The 24,370-nt window shown below is 46.4% G+C and overlaps 1 protein-coding gene across 3 annotated transcripts in view; it reads right to left on the reverse strand.

The window, feature by feature from the left end:
- MYH9 (myosin heavy chain 9) overlaps positions 1-24,370 on the reverse strand; it is a 428,796-nt gene that overhangs the window by 44,130 nt on the left and 360,296 nt on the right. For all 3 annotated transcript variants that reach the window (XM_040407416.1, XM_040407417.1, XM_040407418.1), the window contains 3 exons: positions 22,604-22,765; positions 22,275-22,403; positions 4,841-4,929 (listed from right to left, as the gene is read on the reverse strand). In XM_040407416.1, coding sequence (XP_040263350.1) covers positions 4,841-4,929; positions 22,275-22,403; positions 22,604-22,765 — 380 coding nt within the window. The remainder of the gene's footprint in view (positions 1-4,840; positions 4,930-22,274; positions 22,404-22,603; positions 22,766-24,370) is intronic.

A 24,370-nucleotide genomic window follows, 5' to 3' on the forward strand; every position in this document is an offset into this window, starting at 1 on the left:
CATTTCACCCCTGGAGCGGGCCCCTGCCTAGAACAGCGCTCCATATGGCCGGCAGCTACAACCACCTTTCCCCTGGACCGGTGCCCGTGAGAGTAGGGAGGGTCAGTGGCAGCAAGGCGCGGGCCCTCTGGCCCTGAAGTAGTGGCCGGTAAGAGGGAGGGGGACCCTGAGACCGGGTCTGTGAGGGTGGGACGCCTGCATAACCCCTCCGTCAGGGGCAGCTAGTTGCGGACCTCCGCAGCTCCCTAGGCATTCCTCTTGTAGGAACAAGGGTGCCAATGTCCTGGAGGCCAGGAGAGAGGGAGCAGAATGTCGCCCTGCGACAGCCCAGGGGCCAGCCTAGGTCTAGCAGGGACAGAAGGGTCCATAGGCCCAGTATAGGGTCAGGCACGCAGGAGACCGGGGGGGGGGACGACGTAGGGCTGGAGAAGCCTCTCTCTCACCATAGTCGTCTTCACCCTCGGTCCGTTCCAGCAGGGTCGCCACTTCAGCTACTGGCACCGTAGTGGCAGGACGCTGGGAGAGGGACTTGGCGTGCGGGCGACCCTTGCGCTGGCGGGATGTAGGGGAGCTGGGCTGCCCTGATCCACCTTGCCTTATGTGGGGGAGGCAGCAGTGCGGATGACCGCCACTGGCGCAGCTCAACCCCGGGAGAACAGAGAGGTCTAGTGCGTCTCTGTTATCCCTGATGATCTGGAACAAAAAGAAAATAAAAAAGTAAAAATCTAAAATTGAAACAAGGAGAAAGCAGCCCTGCAGAGCAGGGAGTGTCTTGCCTCCTTGGACACTAAGCAAAAACTGGCAGTCTCTCTCTCCAGGCTGAGGGTATAGCTGTGGAGGAGGGGCTTAACAGTCTTCACTTAGTGTCACGCCTCCTAGGGAGATGAGCTATACCCAAGGTCTTCTGTGTCCCCCAAGGAAACTGGGCGCGAAATACTCATTGGAATTTGGGCCCCTTTGCCCACCTAGGCTGCAAAAAAGTGTCACTCATGTGGTATCGCCGTACTCAGGAGAAGTTGGGCAATGTGTTTTGGGGTGTCTTTTTACACATGCCCATGCTGGGTAAGATAAATATCTGTCAAATGACAACTTTGCATAAAAAAAAAAATGGGAAAAGTTGTCTTTTAGAGAGATATTTCTCTCACCCAGCATGGGTATATGTAAAAAGACACCCCAAAACACATTGCCCAACTTCTCCTGAGTAGGGAGATACCACATGTGTGACACTTTTTTGCAGCCTAGGTGGGCAAAGGGGCCCACATTCCAAAGAGCACCTTTAGGATTTCACAGGGCATTTTTTACACATTTTGATTTCAAACTACTTCTCACGCATTAGGGCCCCTAAAATGCCATGGGCATGTGTGACACTTTTTTGCAGCCTAGATGCGCAAAGGGGCCCAAATTCCTTTTAGGTAGGCATTTTTAGACATTTGGATCCCAGACTTCTTCTCACGCTTTAGGGCCCCTAAAATGCCAGGGCAGTATAAATACCCCACATGTGACGCCATTTTGGAAAGAAGACACCCCAAGGTATTCAATGAGAGGCATGGCGAGTTCATAGAAGATTTTTTTTTTTTTTGCACAAGTTAGCGGAAATAGATTTTTTTTCTCACAAAGTCTCCCTTTCCGCTAACTTGGGACAAAAAGTTCAATCTTTCATGGACTCAATATGCCCCTCAGCGAATACCTTAGGGTGTCTTTCCAAAATGGGGTCACATGTGGGGTATTTATACTGCCCTGGCATTTTAGGGGCCCTAAAGCGTGAGTAGAAGTCTGGAATCTAAATGTCTAAAAAATTTTATGCATTTGGATTCCGTGAGGGGTATGGTGAGTTCATGTGAGATTTTATTTTTTGTCACAAGTTAGTGGAATATGAGACTTTGTAAGAAAAAAAAAAAAAAATAAATCAATATCAGCTAACTTGTGCCAAAAAAAATGTCGGAATGGAGCCTTACAGGGGGGTGATCAATGACAGGGGGGTGATCAGGGAGTCTATATGGGGTGATCACCCCCCTGTAAAGCTCCATTCAGACATCCGTATGTGTTTTGCGGATCCCATCCGTGGATCCGCAAAACACATACGGACCTCTGAATGGAGCCTTACAGGGGGGTGATCAATGACAGGGGGGTGATCAGGGAGTCTATGTGGGGTGATCAGTGATCACCCCATATTAAACTCCCTGATCACCCCCCTGTCATTGATCCGGATCCGCAAAACAAATACGGACGTCTGAATGGAGCCTTACAGGGGGGGTGATCAATGACAGGGGGGTGATCAGGGAGTCTATATGGGGTGATCAGTGATCACCCCACATAGACTCCCTGATCACCCCCCTGTCAGGCTCCATTCAGACGTCCGTATGTGTTTTGCGGATCCACGGATGGGATCCGCAAAACACATACGGATGTCTGAATGGAGCTTTACAGGGGGGTGATCACCCCATATAGACTCCCTGATCACCCCCCTGTAAGGCTCCATTCAGACGTCCGTATGTGTTTTGCGGATCCGATCCATGGATCCGTGGATCCACAAAACACATACGGACCTCTGAATGGAGCCTTACAGGGGGGTGATCAATGACAGGGGGGTGATCAGGGAGTTTAATATGGGGTGATCAGGGGTTAATAAGTGACGGGGGGGGGGGGGTGTAGTGTAGTGGCGTTTGGTGCTACTTATTACAGAGCTGCCTGTGTCCTCTGGTGGTCGATCCAAGCAAAAGGGACCACCAGAGGACCAGGTAGCAGGTATATTAGACGCTGTTATTAAAACAGCGTCTAATATACCTGTTAGGGGTTAAAAAAAATCGTATCTACAGCCTGCCAGCGAACATTCGCCGCTGGCAGGCTGTAGATCCACTCGCTTACCTGCAGTTCCTGTGAACACGCGCGCTCACAGAAAATCTCACGTCTCGCGAGATGACGCGTAGATGCGTGACTCTGCCTGAGTGAGCCGCCTCCGGAACGCGATCCTGCGTTAGACGGTCCGGAGGCGGTTAAGATAGCCAGACCCTTATTTCTAATATTTACAGACTCAATACTGACGGGGAGTGTTCCACAGAATTGGCGCATAGCAAATGTGGTGCCAATATTCAAAAAGGTGCAAAAACAGAGCCCGGGAAACTATAGGCCGGTAAGTTTAACATCTGTTGTGGGTAAACAGTTTGAAGGTTTTCTAAGAGATGCCATCTTGGAGGCTCTCAATGAAAACAAGCAAACATCATATCAGCATGGCTTCATGAGGGATCGGTCATGTCAAACTAATTTAATCAGTTTCTATGAGGAGGCAAGTTCTAGACTTGACAGTGGTGAATCAATAGATGTCGTATACCTGGACTTCTCCAAAGCATTTGACACTGTACCACATAAAAAGGTTAGTATATAAAATGAGAATGCTCGGACTGGAAGATAAACGTCTGTATGTGGGTAAGTAACTGGCTCAATTATAGAAAACAAAGTGTGGTTATTAAGAGTACACACACAGATTGGGTCACTGTCACTAGCGGAGTACCTCAGGGGCCCTATTCTGTTCAATATATTTATTAATTATCTTGTAGAAGGCGTGCACAGTAAAATAAATGTTTGCAGATGACACTAAACTGTGTAAAGTAATTAACACTGAAGAGGACAATATACAGCTACAGATGGATTTGGATAGATTGGAGGCTTGGGAAGAGAAGTGGCAGATGAGGTTTAACACTGACAAATGTAAGGTTATGTACATAGGAAGGAATAATGCAAATCACCTGCACATACTAAATAGTAAAACACTTGGTAACACTGTCATGGAAAAGGACCTAGGAATTTTAATTAACAGCAAACTAAGCAGTAAAACCAGTTTCAGGCAGCTGCTGCCAAGGCCAATAAGATAATGGGTTGAATCAAAAGGGGCATAGATGCCCGTGATGAGAACATAGTCCTGCCACAAATCCCTAGTCAGACTACACATGGAGTACTGTGTACAGTTCTGGGCTCCTGTGAACAAGGCAGACATAGCAGAGCTGGAGAGGGTTCAGAGGAGGGCAACTAAAGTAATACCTGGAATGGGGCAACTACAGACCCTGAAAGATTATCAACATTAGGGTTATTCACTTTAGAAAAAAGACGACTGAGGGGAGATCTAATTACTATGTATAAATATATCAGGGGACAGTACAGAGATCTCTCCCATCATCTATTTATCCCCAGGAATGTGACTAGGAGACCCTCTGCCTCTGGACGAAAGAAGGTTTGCACACAAACAGAAAAAAGGATTCTTTACGGTAAGAGCAGTGAGACTATGGAACTCTCTGCCTGAGGAGGTGGTGATGGTGAGTACAATAAAAGTATTCAAAAGGGGCTTGGATGAATTTCTGGAGTGTAATAATTTCTGGAGTGTATTATAGGCTATAACTACTTGAGAGGGGTCGTTTATCCATGGAGTTATTCTGATTGCCTTATTTAAGGTGGAAAAAAAATCCTTCCCGACTCCCTTGGGGAAAATTGCCTTGTAACTCACAGCGTTTTTTGCCTTCCTCTGGATCAACTTGCAGGATAACAGGCTGAACTAGATATACTACTACTGCTACGCACCGGTAGAGTACACAAGAGCAGGGAGGTGTTAGAACTGCAAGGGATATATCAAGGGAGTAATGTTTTTACTTTAAATCACATTTCACCCACATGGTATTTTTTTTATTTTTTGCAAAAAATTTGAAACCCCATGCAGTGGAAAAAACTGGAGCATGCACCGCATTTTAAATGAATGGAAAGCAAGGTAATCAATTTTATCAAACTCCAACAAATGCAGAAATCCTAGAATGTGTATATGTTAATAAAAAATAAATAAAAAATAATTTCTTACCCTTTACCACTGCTATTTGCAATTTCATCTACCAGTTCATCTCTTTCCTGTTGGGCTTGCCTTTTGGCACGCTCTGCTGCAGCAAGCTCCTACAATTAAAAGTACATGTTAGAGCGAAGAACTGTACGAGTACTTTAAAGCCCCTTTTACACTGCATAATTTAGCAGACGATTGTCGGTAAGAAAGCAGTTTGTTAGTGAAGATGATTGCTGCATTTACATATTGCGATGTCCTCCACAATATGGGGAGGAGCGATTGCTAATGCCATCACTGGTCCCCATACCAAATCATTGTTTGCCGGCAACAGAGGGTGTTTAGACTGCACGATCAGCTGCCAGCAAAAGGACGATATAGGTGTCCACATAATTAGTAAATCGGCACAACCTTTACACTTGCAGATAAGCTGCAAAAGGCGTTCCTATGCTTTGTCCACATTTAAAAATGTATACAGAGCATGCCTCCAGAGAACCTCAAGGTTGCACAGAGAAAGGGGCCTAAAGGGCTTCTGTCACCCCCCCAAAACACCAATTTTCAGATTTTGACTTAAATATATTTGCTAATGTTTACAGATTCGGTATAAACCCCTTACCTTAAAAATAAATCGGATTTTAGTGATATATAAATTTCTTCACCATCAGCAAGTTGGGCGGACTTGCTGGTAGCCCCCGCATCCTCTGTCTGAAAAAACGCCCCTTCCTCCACTTGATTGACAGGGCCAGCGAGCGCTCTCATCCTCCAGCTGGCCCTGCCTGCAGCTCAAATCCCGCGCCTGCGCCGTACTGGTCGTCATTCGGCGCAGGAGCTCTGAGATGGGACGCTCGCTTGGCTGCTCCTTCCTCAGTGCGCCTGCACTGGTTCGTAAAATTGTACAAGGCATGGCAATGCTTGAGTACGTTCAAAGACTGGCAACTAAAGTAATGAATGGGTGGACAGCAGTGCCCAGAAAGATCAAAATTAGGGTTAGGCTACTTTCACATCTGCGCTCTCTTTCCGCTACAGAGATCCGTTCATCGTCAATGGTGACAAAACTGAACTGAAAGGAACAGAGTACACCAGAAGGAATTCCGCTCCATTGCGTTCCCATGACACACACAGAAGCGCTGCAAGCAGCATTTTTGAGTGCATCCTGGGATGCGGAGCAAGACTGATCAGTCATGACTCAAAGTCAATGGTGACAAATCCATTTTCTGTGAAACAGATCCGTCCCCCATTGACTTACAATGGCTTTAGAGACTGATCCATCATGGCTATTTTAGAGAGAATACAACTGAATCAGTTCATAGCAGATGCAGGTGGTTGTATTATCATGATGGAAGAGCTTTTGCTGATCCATGACGGATCCAGCAAAAATGCAGATTTAAAAGTAGCTCTAGTTTAGATATAAATATATAAATAAATATATCAAAACCGAGATCTCTCCTGTGATCTATTTATACACAGGACTGTGACTGATGTCACAGGGTATATTTTCTACGTGTAGAGAAAAGGAATCTCCGTCAACATAGAAGGCAATGCTTTACTGTAAAAAGCAATGAGACGATGAAACTCTGCCAAAATGGTTGTGATGGTGAACTCCTAAAAGTTCAAGAGGAGCCTGGATGTATTTTTGGAATGTATTACAGGTTATAGTTACTACAATTCTGGAAAATGGGCTTGATCCAGGTAGTTGTGGTTAATGATTGGAATCGGGGAAGAATTTTCTTCCATAAAATGAGGAAAATTGGGTTCTACCTCATGTTTTTTTTTTGCCTTCCTCTGGATCAACTTAACAGACGCATCATTTTTCAGCCTTATAAACCATGTTAGATTTCTGTTCTCTCGGAACTACAGAGCGCCACACATTGTGTAGTGGACGGAGCTTGTTACTGCTGGACTGTTCCCACTTTCAGGACTGGACCATTTTCTGTTTTTCTCCTTGCCTTTCCAGAGCCATTATTACATATTTCTGTTCATAGCCATATGAGGGACAAACCGTACTTTCTAATGGTACGATTTACTGTTGCAAACGGTTGGAAAAACACACAATTCTGACACAGCTATGGGTTTTGTTTTTACGGCATTCCATTTGGCAAAAATTATCTGTGCCCTTCATTCTCTAAGTCAGCACAATTACAGCAACACCACATTTATACAGTTTTTCTTGTTGTAATACTTAGAAACTATGGAAAAAGATTCTTCGCATTTACATCTACAGAACTGTGTGAGGGTTTTTTGCGCAGCTATCTGTAGTTGTCATGATACCATTTTGAGGTGTGTGACTTTAGGTGAAGCGATAAAAAAAAAAAAGCGAATTAGCCAATTTTTCCCATTACACCATATGGGATAAGTACTGTATTTTTTAGGGGTGCACCGAAATGAAAATTCTGGTCCGAAACCGAAAATTCAGGATGCCCTTGACCGAAAACCGAAACAGCCTTTTTGCCCAAATACTTTTAAAATACTTTTTTTTTAATGATTTTATTAATAATTCTTTTTCATGAATGAAATTCATCTGTGGGTGGCGCTGTTATGGAGAGGGGGATCTGTGGGTGGCGCTGCTATGGAGAGGGGGATCTGTGGGTGGCGCTGTTATGGAGAGGGGGATCTGTGGGTGGCGCTGTTATGGAGAGGGGGATCTGTGGGTGGCGCCGTTATGGAGAGGGGGATCTGTGGGTGGCGCCGTTATGGAGAGGGGGATCTGTGGGTGGCGCCGTTATGGAGAGGGGGATCTGTGGGTGGCGCCGTTATGGAGAGGGGGATCTGTGGGTGGCGCCGTTATGGAGAGGGGGATCTGTGGGTGGCGCCGTTATGGAGAGGGGGATCTGTGGGTGGCGCCGTTATGGAGAGGGGGATCTGTGGGTGGCGCCGTTATGGAGAGGGGGATCTGTGGGTGGCGCCGTTATGGAGAGGGGGATCTGTGGGTGGCGCCGTTATGGAGAGGGGGATCTGTGGGTGGCGCCGTTATGGAGAGGGGGATCTGTGGGTGGCGCCGTTATGGAGAGGGGGATCTGTGGGTGGCGCCGTTATGGAGAGGGGGATCTGTGGGTGGCGCCGTTATGGAGAGGGGGATCTGTGGGTGGCGCCGTTATGGAGAGGGGGATCTGTGGGTGGCGCCGTTATGGAGAGGGGGATCTGTGGGTGGCGCCGTTATGGAGAGGGGGATCTGTGGGTGGCGCCGTTATGGAGAGGGGGATCTGTGGGTGGCGCCGTTATGGAGAGGGGGATCTGTGGGTGGCGCCGTTATGGAGAGGCGGATCTGTGGGTGGCGCCGTTATGGAGAGGGGGATCTGTGGGTGGCGCCGTTATGGAGAGGGGGATCTGTGGGTGGCGCCGTTATGGAGAGGGGGATCTGTGGGTGGCGCCGTTATGGAGAGGGGGATCTGTGGGTGGCGCCGTTATGGAGAGGGGGATCTGTGGGTGGCGCCGTTATGGAGAGGGGGATCTGTGGGTGGCGCCGTTATGGAGAGGGGGATCTGTGGGTGGCGCCGTTATGGAGAGGGGGATCTGTGGGTGGCGCCGTTATGGAGAGGGGGATCTGTGGGTGGCGCCGTTATGGAGAGGGGGATCTGTGGGTGGCGCCGTTATGGAGAGGGGGATCTGTGGGTGGCGCCGTTATGGAGAGGGGGATCTGTGGGTGGCGCCGTTATGGAGAGGGGGATCTGTGGGTGTCGCTGTTATGGAGAGGGGGATATGTGGGTGGCGCTGTTATGGAGAGGGGGATATGTGCACTGTTATGGAGAGGGCGATATGTGCACTGTTATGGAGAGGGGGATATGTGCACTGTTATGGAGAGGGGGATATGTGCACTGTTATGGGCATAACAGTGCACAGATCCCTTTCCCCATAACAGTTCACAGATCCCCCCCCCTCCCCATAGCAGTGCCATAGACCGATCCCCCTCTCCATAACAGCCCCGGCCCTGCTGCTCACAGCATCACTCACTGCATCTTTATTTTACCTTACAATCGTGACGCTCCAGTAACAACTCTGCCGGCAGAGCGGAGGGTGGCGTAACGTCACTTACTCACGTGACGCACCTGCTCCGCCCACTTTATGAATGAAGGAGGCGGAGCAGGCGCGTCACGTGAGTAAGTGACGTTACGCCGCCCTCCGCTCTGCCTGCAGAGTTGTTACTGGAGCGTCACGATTGTAAGGTAAAATAAAGATGCAGTAAACCGCCCGCCCGGCGCCCGCCCGCAGATGGTGGGTGACAAATCCCACACCCCATATTTTCGGCCGATATGTAACAATATCGGCCGAAGTGGATTAGGTGCATTTTCGGCCGATATTTTCGGCTGCCGGAATTTCGGTGCACCCCTAGTATTTTTATATTTTAATAGCATTGGCGTTTGGAGACACAGATGCCTATTATGAGGAAAGGGGGAGATTTGATTAGTCAATTGTTTACACTTTTTAAAAAGTTCACCTGGGAAACCTGAACATACAATCATCAGCCACCTTCTGCCAGTGCATTAGAGAAATTCATTACGTTGCTATGGAGCTCTGTCAGATGGTCTGCATAGGAACATAACTTTTGCAGCCTCCGATCCTTCACAGGGACAAAGGATGCTATAAGGCACCTTTTACACGGGTGTCACGGAAGAGGTCCGGATGCGCTGCGGGAAACCCGTGTGAGTGTGCATACAATTTCAGTCAGTTTTGTCTGCGATTGTGTTGCTCAGTTTTTTCAGCGCGAGTGCAAAGCGTTTTAATGCGTTTTGCACGCGTGTGGTAAACTGAATGTTGGCACCCAAACCTGGACTTCTTCACTGTAGATATTATTTTCCATTATAACATGGTTATAATGGAAAATAGCATTCTTTAATACAGAATGCTAAGTAAAATGTCCATTAAGGGTTAAAAAATAAATTACTTACCTCATCCACTTGATCGCACAGCCATTATCCTTTTTTCTTCTTGCAGACCTGCAAAAGGACCTGCGCTGACGTCATCGTGCTCACCATGTGGTCAGCGCAGGTCCTTTTGCAGGTCCTGCAGGAAGAAGAAAGACGACGATAATGGCTGCGCGATCAAGTGGATAAGTTGAGTAATTTTATTTTTTAACCTTTAAGGGACATTTTAGTTAGCTTTCTGTATTAAAGAATGCTATTATTTTCCATTATAACCATGTTATAATGGAAAATAATAAAGTGAATGGACCTCCACATCATCTCCTCAGCAACCATCTGTGAAAAACGCATAGAATTCGCACTTGCTTGCAGATGCTATGCGATTTTCACGCAGCCCATTCACTTCCAAGGGGCCTGCGTTGCGTGAAAAACGCAGAATATAGAATTTTCACGCAACGCACAAGTGATGAGTGAAAAACATTGCTCATGTAAACAGTCCCATTGAAATGAATGGATCTGGATTCAGTGCGGGTGCAATGCTTTCACGTCATGAATTGCACCCGCGTGGAATTCTCGCTCATGTGAAAGACGCCTAAGGAATGAACAACTCCCACCGATTGCTGCTAGGAGGAGCCCTTCTAGTCCAGGTTTTTGAGTTTTCTACTCTCAGATGCGGTGGTCACATCTGACCACAGCATCTTATGGTTAAATATCAGATCAGTGTTATCGCCGATTGCATCCATTAGCCCACGAAAACCTGGCAGCTAAGGCACTTGCTGCACTACTGAGCAGGTGCCATTTTTAAACCTCGCATTTATGCCGTACATGTACGGCGGTGGTGCTGAAGGGGTTAAACAATATACTGACAGTTGACGAAGCTGGGGAGTTCTGACACCTGCTCAGGAGTTTTACATAAACATCTGGAGGCAGACTCAACGATTAGTACTTGTGATGAACCAAATACCTCCACCGTGCAGAGATCGAGGTCTGATAAATATAATTTTTTCCCCCTCCTCTAAAACCTAGAAGCATCTTATGGGGAGGTGTGTCTTGTAGGGCAAAAAAGTCAGTAAGTAAAAAGTATTGTTGAGCTTTAACCACCTCCGGACCGCCTAACGCAGATTCGCGTTCCGGAGGTGGCAGCGCTGCGCACAGTCACGCATATACGCGTCATCTCGCGAGACGCGAGATTTCGCTCAAAGCCGGCCCGCGCATGCGCATCGCGGGCCGGCAAAAGTTAAAGAACAAGTTCGTCACCAGCCTGCCAGCAACGATCATTGGCTGGCAGGCTGGCGATTTTCTAAAAATCCAATCACAAGCCATATAACAGATCATATTAGTAAATATGATCTGTTATATGGCTTCTCTGCTGGTCCTTTTCGTCGGTTGGATCCAGCAGAGGAGCAGACTGAACTGTGAGTAGCACCAAACACTTCACTGTAGCCCCAGATCACCCCCCTGCACCCCAATTAACCCTTTGATCACCCCTTTGATCGCCCCTGTCAATCACTAGTGAAAGGAAAAAAAGTGATCAGTGTAAACTGTCACTTTTTTTTTTTCACTAGTATTGGCTGTTAGGTTTTAGGGATAGTTTAGGCCCCTTGGTTAGGTAGTTTAGCGTGAGTTAGCGCCCAGCCCACCTCACCGCAGTCACTTATTCGCTGTTTAGCGTATCGCTAATCAGCATTTGTACTTTTATAGTATCTGTAAGTGATCAAAACTGATCATGGTCAGATCTATAATTGTATTAGTGTCACCTTAGCTCGCCCTCCACCCAAAACGCAGTGTTTGCCTGATCAGGCCTGATCGGTCGCCCACACGTGCGTTCACCCACGCCCGCCCCACCGCAGTGACAAAAAATATATATTTTTTTGATCACTGCACATTCATTTTACACGCACTGCGGCGATAAAAAAATCAGTTTTGATATTTTTTATCAACCGCAGCGGCCTCCGGTACTTCGCTAGCCTTCCCTTTGTAAGACAGGCTTGCTTTTTTTCTTGGGTAGTCTCAGGGAATACCCCTAAATTTAGTAGTCCAAAATGTCAAACAGGGGGTATTCTTCTGAAGAGGCCTACAGGATTCTGACCCAGTCGGATGAGGAATGGGAACCCTCATCTGACGAATCTAGCGGGTCAGAATATGAACCTGTAGAAAGCAGTGGCTCTCTGACCCAAAGTTCGGACGAGGAGGTGGAGGTCCCTGATAGCACCAGGCGTACCAGGCCCCGTGTCGCTAGACCACAGGTTGTGCAGGATCCGCTTCAAGAGCAGCAGAGTGGGGCTGTCGCTGCCGGATCACGTGGAGAGGCATACACCAGCAGCGCAGCACCTCCCTGGACCTAGTACCCGCACTACAGTACAACATTGTGACGTGGCGAGCACCAGAAGGGCAGTTGAAGCTGGTACGGTGGCACGTGCAGTAGTTACCCTGTCGCAGCCACTGCACAGACAGGCCCGTAGAGCCCCTAGAATCCCTGAGGTGCTGGCAAACCCTGATTGGCAGTCACCAACTTCAGCCGCACCATTAGTTCCCCCTTTCACCGCCCAGTCTGGAGTTCGGGTTGAGACGGCTCAAATCGGTTCGGCCCTGGGATTTTTTGAGCTGTTCTTGACTGCGGAGCTCTTGGACTTAGTCGTGGCAGAGACAAACCGGTATGCCACACAATTTATATCCGCCAACCCGGGAAGCTTTTATGCCCAGCCTTTCCGGTGGAAACCAGTCCAAGTTTCCGAAATTAAATTTTTTTTGGGCCTTCTCCTCAACATGGGTCTAACTAAAAAGCATGAATTGTGGTCATATTGGTCCACGAACCCGATTCATCACATGCCCATTTTCTCTGCTGCTATGTCCAGGGCACGATTTGAGGCCATCCTCCGTTTCCTGCATTTTAGCGACAACACCACCTCCCGTCCCAGAGGCCACCCAGCTTTTGACCGGTTCCACAAAATTCGGCCCCTCATAGACCACTTCAACCAGAAATTTGCAGATTTGTATACCCCCGAGCAAAACATCTGCGTAGACGAGTCCCTAATACATTTTACCGGGCGCCTTGGCTTCAAACAATACATCCCAAGCAAGCGTGCCCGGTATGGGGTCAAATTGTATAAGCTCTGTGAAAGGGCCACAGGCTATACCCACAAATTTCGGATCTATGAGGGAAAAGATCAGACCCTGGAGCCGGTCGGTTGCCCTGACTACCTGGGGAGCAGTGGGAAGACAGTCTGGGACTTGGTGTCACCCTTATTCGGCAAGGGGTACCATCTTTATGTGGACAATTTCTACACAAGTGTGGCCCTCTTTAGGCATTTGTTTCTAGAACGGATTTGCGCCTGTGGCACCGCGCGAACTAGTCGCGTGGGCTTCCCCCAACGGCTTGTAACCAACCTCCGTCTTGCAAGGAGGGAGAGGGCTGCCTTGTGTAACGAAGAACTGCTCGCGGTGAAATGGAGAGACAAGCGTGACGTTTACATGCTCTCCTCCATTCACGCAGACAAGACAATACAAATTGAGCGAGCAACCCGTGTCATTGAAAAGCCCCTCTGTGTCCACGACTATAATGCACTTATGGGAGGGGTGGATTTCAATGACCAGATGTTGTCTCCGTATTTAGTTTCCCGCAGAACCAGACGCTGGTATAAGAAGGTGTCTGTATATTTAATTCAATTGGCGCTGTATAATAGTTTTGTTCTCTACAGTAAGGCTGGGAGAACACGATCCTTCCTCAAATTCCAGGAAGAGATCATCGAGAACCTCCTGTATCCAGGAGGTTCCGTGGCCCCATCCACCAGTGTAGTTAGCCATCTACACAAGCGACATTTCCCCAGTGTCGTTCCTGGTACCTCAACCCAACCGTCACCCCGAAAAAGATGTCGTGTCTGTAGCAGGAGTGGAATAAGGCGTGACACCCGCTATTTCTGTCCTGACCACCCTGCCCTATGCTATGGAGAGTGTTTCCGGAAGTACCACACACAGGTACACTTAGCATAGGGATTGCATTTCACAGGACAGACACAAAGGGCTATTAGGGCCCTTTTACTCACAGCTGCTGCAAACCTCTCCTTTCACCTGGGATAAAGTGCATAACGTACTTCGCCACATCTTTGGGCGATTTGCGCTTTGCACATTGTCCCATGGGGAAGGAGAGGTTTGTTCTATAAAGGTAAAAAAAACTAAACAAAAAAAAAAAATACCAGTAAGTAAAAAAGTTAACGTTCAGTTAAAAAAGTTAAAAAAAGTTTATATGTTCTGTTCAAAAGTTAATAAATTTATTGCGTTGCGGCCTGTTTTTTTCTTTTTTTTTTTTTTTTTTTTTTTTACCTTCCAGGTGGACCAACCGATCGACTAGCTGCAGCACTGATGTGCATTTGGACAGAAGCATTGCGCTGCTGTCAGATTACACGCAAGTCGGTATATGCGGCGCTGCAAGACGAGATTTCTCCTCTGCAGTAAAAGATACATTTGCCGAGGCATATGAGCTGAGGAGGTGGCGGTGTTCATATACTTTGGCAAACACTTTGTATATATAAAAAAAAAAATCCCGGCAATGATTTATTCATCCACATCGATTGATGTGAATGGAGAAATCTGGTTTGCCAGGGCATACGAGCTAAGTGGGTATGGATGTTGGGCGGAGCTCCCATGTCCTGGCAGACGCCTTTCCCCTCCTTTTTCTTTTTTTGGCAGAGATTTTTTCATCCACATTGATCGATGCGAATGAAGAAATCTGTGCCGTTCATTTTTTTCTTTCAGCCCAGAGGCTGAACGAAAAAAAAAAAATCTCATTACCTGTATGCTCAATATAAGGAGAATAGCAGAAACTCCTAATGCTGGGCATACATGTAATGATTGCGGAGACCCTCAAATGCCAGGGCAGTACAAACACCCCACAAATAACACCATTTTGGAAAGAAGACACCCCAAGGTATTCGCTGAGGGGCATATTGAGTCCATGAAAGATTGAAATTTTTGTCCCAAGTTAGCGGAAAGGAAGACTGAGAAAAAAAATAAAAAAAATCAATTTCCGCTAACTTGTGCCAAAATTTTTTTTTTTTCTATGAACTCGCCATGCCCCTCACTGAATACCTTTGGGTGTCTTCTTTCCAAAATGGGGTCACATGTGGGGTATTTATACTGCCCTGGCATTATAAATATCTTGGTCAAATGCCAACTTTGTATAAAAAAAAATGGGAAAAGTTGTCTTTTGCCAAGATATTTCTCTCACCCAGCATGGGTATATGTAAAATGACACCCCAAAACACATTCCCCAACTTCTCCTGAATACGGAGATACCACATGTGTGACACTTTTTTGCAGCCTAGGTGGGCAAAGGGGCCCACATTCCAAAGAGCACCTTTCGGGTTTCACAGGTCATTTACCTACTTACCACACATTTGGGCCCCTAGAATGCCAGGGCAGTATAACTACCCCACAAGTGACCCCATTTTGGAAAGAAGACACCCCAAGGTATTCGCTGTTGGGCATAGCGAGTTCATAGAATTTTTTATCACAAGTTAGTGGAAAATGATGATTTTTTTTTTTTTTTCTTACAAAGTCTCATATTCCACTAACTTGTGACAAAAAATAAAAACTTCCATGAACTCACTATGCCCATCAGCGAATACCTTGGGGTGTCTTCTTTCCAAAATGGGGTCACTTGTGGGGTAGTTATACTGCCCTGGCATTCTAGGGGCCCAAATGTGTGGTAAGGAGTTTGAAATCAAATTCTGTAAAAAATGACCAGTGAAATCCGAAAGGTGCTCTTTGGAATGTGGGCCCCTTTGCCCACCTAGGCTGCAAAAAAGTGCCACACATGTGGTATCTCCGTATTCAGGAGAAGTTGGGGAATGTGTTTTGGGGTGTCATTTTACATAGACCCATGCTGGGTGAGAGAAATATCTTGGCAAAAGACAACTTTTCCCATTTTTTTATACAAAGTTGGCATTTGACCAAGATATTTCTCTCACCCAGCATGGGTATATGTAAAATGACACCCCAAAACACATTCCCCAACTTCTCCTGAATACGGAGATACCACATGTGTGGCACTTTTTTGCAGCCTAGGTGGGCAAAGGGGCCCACATTCCAAAGAGCACCTTTCGGATTTCACTGGTCATTTTTTACAGAATTTGATTTCAAACTCCTTACCACACATTTGGGCACCTAGAATGCCAGGGCAGTATAACTACCCCACAAGTGACCCCATTTTGGAAAGAAGACACCCCAAGGTATTCGCTGATGGGCATAGTGAGTTCATGGAAGTTTTTATTTTTTGTCACAAGTTAGTGGAATATGAGACTTTGTAAGAAAAGAAAAATAAAAAACCATAATTTTCCACTAACTTGTGATAAAAAATAACCGGAATTAGACTTACCGGTAATTCAGTTTCCATGAAATCACCATGACGGCCACAAGGAGATTGACCCATGACCTCTGTGGGGGCAGGAAACAGAGAAGAGGTTAAATTGCCCCCTCCCACCACCACACCTCAGTGTTCCAAAGATATCAAGTGCCAGAAGTGTCTTAGTATTTCCCAGTATTACATCATACCAGAAAATACCGGTGAAAAGAACTTAAAAGAAAGGGAGGGAATATATGGGCCGTCATGGTGATTTCATGGAAACTGAATTACCGGTAAGTCTAATTCCGGTTTTCCCATATCATCACCATGACGGCCACAAGGAGAGTTATAAAATTATTTTTTAAGGGTGGGGGCAACCGCTTGGAGAACCTTCCGACCAAAGGAGAGGCCAGAGGTTCCAGATAAATCCAAACGGTAATGTTTCACAAATGTGTGAATACTAGACCAGGAGGCGGCCCTGCATATATCATCCAGGGAGGGCCCTGCTCTTTCAGCAAAAGTAGTGGAGACAGCTCTGGTAGAGTGAGCTCTAATATTGGAAGGAGGATCCAGATTCTGATTCTTATAGCAAAGGGTAATAGTGTCTTTAATCCATCTTGCAATGGAGGATTTTGAGACCTTGGATCCTTTATTCTTTCCAGCAAATTGGACAAGCAGGCTGTCAGACTTCCTGAAGTCCCTAGTGGCTTCTAAGTATCTAAGGACTGTACGCCTAACATCAAGGAAATGAAATTTCTCTTCCTCCTGATCCTTGGGATTGTTGAAAAAGGATGGAAGGAGGATCTCTTGGCCTCTGTTGCGGTCTGAGGCTACCTTTGGCAGGAAACCTGGGTCTAGTTTAAGCACAATCTTATCCTCAGTGATGGTAAGGTATGGTTCCCTAATGGAGAGAGCTTGAATTTCTCCCAGTCTCTTGGCAGAGGTAATTGCTATAAGGAAAGCAGTTTTGAAGGAAAGCAATTTAATTGAACAACTCTCCAATGGCTCAAATGGGGAACACATAAGGTTGTTGAGAACTAAATTTAAGTCCCAGGTTGGGCTGCGGGATCTTAGCGTGGGTCTAAGTCTGCGGGCAGCTCGTATGAATCGTTTGACCCATCTATGGTCTGCCAGGTCGGCGTCAAAGAAAGCGCTTAATGCCGAAATCTGAACTTTTAAGGTGGATGGAGAGAGGCCCATGTCCAGACCTTTCTGTAGAAATTCCAGAATTTTCTGGATATTAGGCCCTACAAAATTTGGATTCTCTTCGCCCGACCATGAACAGAACCTTTTCCAGATCTTCAAGTATATTCCGGAAGTTACTTTTTTTCTGGAACATCTCAGGGTGGCTATAACTTTGTCTGACAGGCCCTGAGACCTTAAGAGGGAGACCTCAGGATCCAAGCCGTGAGCTTCAGGAACTCCGGATGAGGATGCAGCAAAGGACCCTGGTATAGGATGTCCCCTCTGAGTGGGAGTCTCACTGGTTCGTCTATTGCTAGTTTCAATAGAGGAGCGAACCAACTTCTCTTCGGCCAGAACGGGGCGATCAATATTACTGTGGTTCTCCCCTCCTGAATCTTCTGAATGACCCTTGGGATGAGAGGCAACGGAGGGAATGCGTACCCTAGATCCCAGCACCATTTTAGGGAGAAGGCATCTATCCTCCAGGGATGATCTCCTGCATTTAGGGAGCAGAATGTTTGAACTTTCGTATTTCTCCTTGATGCGAACAGGTCTATTGTAGGAAGCCCCCATCTCTGGGTTAGCATATTGAAGACCTCTGGATTCAGTGCCCACTCTGTATGATCTACCACTTGTCTGCTCAAAAAGTCCGCTTCTAGATTCTGGGACCCCTTCAGGTGCATTGCTGAGATGGATTTTAGTTCTTTCTCTGCAAAGAAGAAAATTTCCTCTGAGATACTCTGGAGTTTCCTTGATCGAGTACCTCCCTGGTGTTTCAAGTAGGAGACCACGGTCACATTGTCCGATAGGACTTTCACATGCTGATTTCTTATCAACTGTCTGGCGGAGAGTAGAGCTTCTCTTACCGCATACAGCTCCCTGAAATTTGAGGATTGGGCAGATATCAGATGCTTCCACGTCCCCTGGAAATAGGCTTTGTCGATTTTCGCTCCCCAACCGGATTGGCTGGCATCCGTGAAGATGGTAATTGAGGGCGATTTGATCCATGGGACTCCCTGGGAAAGATTCTTCTCCTTCATCCACCATGAGAGAGAGCTCTTTACTGATCCTGGAATTGGAAGTTTGGAGTCCAGAGAGCCCTTCTTGTTCCAGTGGGACAATAGCCAGTTCTGTATCACTCGGCAGTGAGCCTGTGCCCACTCGACAGAAGGTATACAGGAGGTTAGGAGGCCGAGTAGGCTCATTGCTTCCCTCACTGAACATCCTTTCCGGCGTTGGAAGTGCCTCACCTTGTTTATCAGGGACTGGACCTTGCTCTGTGGAAGGAAGGTTGACTGAGTTACGGAGTCCAGAGTAACTCCCAGGAACCTCACCTTCTCGGATGGAACCAACGTTGACTTGGATTCGTTCACTATCCATCCTAGTTGAGACAGGCGGGACAGAAATATTTCCAAGTCCGATAGCAGGAGTTCTTTTGAGTCTGCTATAATTAGAAAGTCGTCCAGATATGGCACTATATTTAACCCTTCCTGTCTGAGTGGGGCTATCATCTCTATCACTAATTTGGTGAAAAGCCTTGGAGCGGCTGAAATCCCGAAGGGTAGTGCTACAAATTGGAAATGACGAATCCGATTGGAAGGATCTAGGATAGCAAATCTTAGAAACCTCTGGTGATCTGGGTGAATGGGGACGTGCAGATAGGCGTCCTTCAGGTCGACAGAGCACATAAATGCCCCTAGCTTTATCAATGGTACTATGGATCTGAGAGACTCCATCTTGAACTTCCTGTAAAGAATAAACTTGTTCAGTTGCTTCAAGTTTATGATGGTCCGGAAGTCTCCTTCCTTTTTCCTTACTAAGAATAGGGTTGAATAGTACCCTTGACCTCTTTGAGACGCAGGAACTGGGATTACTGCACCCTTCTTCACCAAGTCCTGGACTCCTTGAAAAATATTTAGGTTGGAGAATCTGGTAGGCATCTTTGTGACGACGAATCTTGGAGGGAGGAGAGAGGTGAACTCGATCCTGTAACCTTGCCGAATGATATCCAAGGCCCAGGGATTTCTTGATGTTAGAGACCATGGACCCAGGAAATCCTTCAGTCTCCCCCCTACAATGGCGTCATTGTTTGTCCTCGAATTTGGATTGGGGCTTGAGAAGGAAGCCTCTCCCTCTACCCCCTTTGGGATAAGACCAGCGGCCTGACTTGCCTTTCCCTCTAACAGACTTGTTTTGTCCACCGTAAGACCGAAAGGACTGGTTCTTTCTAAAGGACCTTTCCTCAGGGAATCCCTTCTTTTTGTCGGCCGCTTTCTCAAGAATTTCGTCTAGGACCGGCCCGAATACATATTCTCCTGAAAAGGGGATAGATATTAACTTCTGTTTAGAAACTCTATCGCCCGACCAAGACTTCATCCACAAAGCCCGACGAGCTGCATTGGAAAGCCCTGCCTCCTTAGCGCAGAATCTAATAGACTCAGCCGATGCATCTGCCAGGAACCCCGTAGCTGATTTAAGTAGCGGGATGGACTGCAAGATTTCTTCCCTGGAGGTCTTACTGCTTAGGTGGTTCTCAAGCTCTCCTAACCATAAGTACATAGACCTGGCGACAGACGTTGCTGCGATGTTGGTCTTGATGTTAAACATGGAGGCCTCCCAAGCTTTCCTTAAAAGGGCATCTGCCTTCCGCTCCATAGCGTCTTTCAATTGGGCGGCATCCTCAAACGGCAGGGCAGTTTTTTTATTAACCTTCGCCACCTGCACATCTATTTTAGGGGTCTCGTCGAACAACTTAGACTGAGAGGGGTCGAACAACAGTCGATTTTTAAATTCTTTGGAAATCCCCAAACGTTTTTCTGGTTCTGACCATTCCTCCAGAATCATTTGTCTAATGTGTTCGTTTATGGGGAAGACCCTGGATTTTTTCACCTTGAGTCCCCCGAACATTTCGTCCTGAATAGATAAGGACCTAGGGGTTTCCTCAATCCCCATTGTTGTTCTGACTGCCTTTAATAAGTCACTCATCTCTTCAGAGGAAAAATAAAATTTCTTATTATTTTCGTATATTTCTCCTTCGGAGAGAGAGAGATCATCCTCCCACTGCATGGAAGTGGAGGCTTTATCGTCAGCATCCTCGGATCCAGAGGTAATGATCCTAGAACGCGGACGCTTGCGAGAGGGCTCGTCCTGGGGATCAGACTGAGCAACTCTAGCGGCCCTAATTTCTTCTTGAACCACAGATCTGATATTCTCCATAAGGGACGACTGTTCCTGCTGGACCACATCAGAAATACATGCTTTACACAGCTTCTTTCCATATCCCTCAGGCAGTCTTTTAGCACAAGAGATGCAGCGAGGAGGTTTATTAAACTTTTTTTGCGCCTCTTTAGCCTGAAATAGATATGGAATAGAGGCATCAGAAATAGGCCTAGTAAAAATACAGTGCTATAAGAAAAGCGGACCCCCAGAGGGATACTTACAGGAGGCAGAGAGGGGGCATCAAGCTCCATAACAGTTTGTATCTCAGGACCTGACATATTCCAAGCAAAGCAATTGCAGTACTCACAGACCTCAGATCGGCGTTCCCATGGCCGTCCCGCCTTTTATTCAAACTGCTCAGCCTCCTGCGCTTTACTTCCGGGTTGCGTCACATGACCGAACCCAGAAGTGACGTCACTGACGTCGGCGTGCGCACACGCCGGCCGCACCAGCCCGACCCACAGGGGAGGAGGAGGAGATTGCGGCCCGGGAGCAGGCTCCAGACCAGCCGGAGCGAGACCTCCCGATATCCCCCAGCCCAGCATAAGCACGCGGCCGCCGGCGGACTGGGGGAGCTCCGATGAGCTTCAGGTAACCAGGAGACCGTCCTCGGACCCTCCTGGAGACTAAGAAAAATAAAAAAGGAGACTATTTCCTATCTTCATCTCCCTGCCGTCCGCAGGGAGACTCTTCTCTGACCCTGGCCACAGTGGGGACAGGAACACTGAGGTGTGGTGGTGGGAGGGGGCAATTTAACCTCTTCTCTGTTTCCTGCCCCCACAGAGGTCATGGGTCAATCTCCTTGTGGCCGTCATGGTGATGATATGGGAAAAAAAGTTCTATGAACTCACTATGCCCATCAGCGAATACCTTAGGGTGTCTACTTTCAGAAATGGGGTCATTTGTGGGGTGTTTGTACTGTCTGGGCATTGTAGAACCTCAGGAAACATGACAGGTGCTCAGAAAGTCAGAGCTGCTTCAAAAAGCGGAAATTCACATTTTTGTACTATAGTTTGTAAACGCTATAACTTTTACCCAAACCATTTTTTTTTTACCCAGACATTTTTTTTTTATCAAAGACATGTAGAACAATAAATTTAGAGCAAAATTTATATATGGATGTCGTTTTTTTTTGCAAAATTTTACAACTGAAAGTGAAAAATGTCATTTTTTTTGCAAAAAAATCGTTAAATTTCGATTAATAACAAAAAAAGTAAAAATGTCAGCAGCAATGAAATACCACCAAATGAAAGCTCTATTAGTGAGAAGAAAAGGAGGTAAAATTCATTTGGGTGGTAAGTTGCATGACCGAGCAATAAACTGTGAAAGTAGTGTAGGTCAGAAGTGTAAAAAGTGGCCTGGTCTTTCAGGGTGTTTAAAGCACTGGGGGCTGAGGTGGTTAATAGATGTAAACATGTTTGTACAAAACACGAGTAAATAAAAGCACCCTATATTCTGTGATAGTTCATTATTGGAAAACTGTTATATTGTTCAAATTCCTGATGTGGCTCTCAAGAGATCCTCTGAATGGGGATTTGGTGGGAAGCTGGGAAAAAATTTCAAATGGGATGGAACTGGGAAAAGAATAAATACGCAGTCAGGAGTCTCTGGCAGCAGCTTTTTTCCTCTACCTCAATTAAATACACATACGGCCAAGGGAGGTGCTGTGAGGGAGTTGGGAGAGAGACAATTATTCGGCCAACAGCAAAATGCAGAAAGCACACAGTGGGTGGATTGGTCAAAGGATTCCAAAGTTATTACTACAAAACGACAGTAGTCAGATTGCAAAACTAGCTAGTCATGAAGGTGAAAGCTGGCTGTGCCTTTTGCTATCAGTAGTTCTCTCATTAGTGGACTTTACCTCCTGCATATGGATCATCTCCGCCTCTAGACTTTTAAGTTTCTTTTCATTTTCTTTAGACTGACTTAAAATATCATCCCTGGATGCTCTAGTGTCTTCCAACTCTCTTTGGTAATCCTTCATTTGCGCCTATTTTGTGAAAAAGCAAAAACAAAAAAATAAAATAAAATAAAATGAGAAAAGACAAATACAGAATAAAAAGTACTGCTGTGATATAGAACAGCAGATACTATGCATTGCCTATCACATGCACCCTCCAAGGTATTTACATTATACAACTATAAATGCTTTGATTGTGTCGAGAAAATTTTGCATAACGACTCGGTTACCTGCAATTTACGCAGTTGTTTGATTGCTTCTTCTCTATTTTTGTTTGCAGAGTCAATTTGTCCCTCCAAGTCTTTTAGATCCATCTCTAGCTTCTTTCTGGCTGCTACAGCCAATGAACGTTGCTTCCTTTCATCTTCAAGCTCTGCTTCCATTTCTTTTACCTGAAAGTTTATAATGATGTAAACACAGCTGTAGACATACAAAACACTACATTCTCAAATGTAAAGGGAGAAACAGTTCATATTCAGAGGGTTACTTGTAAAATGTTTAATTGGGTGTCCCTGAGAAGTTGGAGAATATAAACTTGTCAATGAGGATTACAGCCCAGTTTTTTTTTTGTACTTGTGCCAAGGTCACCGCTTAGCAATTTAAAGGGGTTGTCCAACATTCTGATATTGATTGCGTATCCTCAGAATAGGCTATCAATATCAGATCGGCACCTCCACTGATCAGCTGTTAACTTGCATCTCCGTGACCGAAACTATACAGCTCTGTCCTCTACACAGCTGGTTAATGCAGCACTGCTTCCCCTGTAGTGACTGAAGTGCATGGAAGCAGTGCTACAGTTACCAGATCAAATGGACAGAGCTGGGTAGTGCTGGAGCTACCAGTAAGGGGGAGGAGGTGCGGAGTAAGGGGGCGGAGGGGAGGAGGTGTGAAAGATGTCTGTCGCAGCGTTCTCATGATGTACCATTTTATACTGGATTGAATTAAAGGGATTCTGTCACCAGGATTTACCCTACAGAGATATTCATATGTGCCCATCAGACTCCTTGTTTTGTATTAAATGATCCCACTCTTACTGCTCTGTGTGTCTAAGGGTACTTTCACACTAGCGTTTTTCTTTTCCGGCATACAGTTCCGTCACAGGGGCTCTATACCGGAAAAGAACTGATCAGGTATATCCCCATGCATTCTGAATGGAGAGTAATCCGTTCAGGATGCATCAGGATGTCTTCAGTTCAGTCGTTTTGACTGGTCAGGCAAAAGATAAAACCGTAGCATGCTACGGTTTTATCTCTGGCAAAAAAAAATGAAGACATGCCTGAATGCCGGATACGGCATTTTTTCCCATAGGAATGTATTAGTGCCGGATCCTGCATTCAAAATACCGGAATGCCGGATCCGTCCTGCGCAGACCGGTAAAAATTAAAAAAAAAAAAAAAAAAGATACAAGACGAATCCGTCTGTCCGCATGACAAGCGGAGAGACGGATCCGTCCTTGCAATGCATTTGTGAGTCGGATCCGGATCCGTCTCACAAATGCTTTGTCAGCGGCGGATCTGGCTGCCAGTTCAGACGATGGAACTGCCTGCCGGATCACACTGCCGCAAGTGTGAAAGTAGCCTTATTCGTCAAAAAAGCGATTTTATTGCTATGTAAATTACCTTGATAAGGAGCCCAAGGGGTTGTCCCACGATCCGGTGGAGCCCGGCCACGCCTATCGTTCCAGAGCCCAGCACCGCCTACCAGTTAATTTATTCACTGCACTTTCCCTGACGTAATTTCTTCCAAGCGCCGTAATCTCGCGCAGGCGCAGTGTACACAGTAGTCTGTGCCCGTGAGGACTACGGGCACAGGCTTCATCGAACCAACTGGCCTTTTTTTTTTTCACTGAACCCCCTTCATGACTTATATTTATGCCATAGAACCAATAACTGCTGCCGCCCTTGAATTTGTAGAAGTCATTATAATATTTATACCTTGTTACATACTGAGAAGGCAAAAAAGGGCTGATAGTTTGAAGAAAAGTGGGACTACTCCTT

This window comes from Bufo bufo, chromosome 9, assembly GCF_905171765.1.
Source record: "Bufo bufo chromosome 9, aBufBuf1.1, whole genome shotgun sequence".
In the NCBI taxonomy this organism is placed as follows: domain Eukaryota; kingdom Metazoa; phylum Chordata; class Amphibia; order Anura; family Bufonidae; genus Bufo; species Bufo bufo.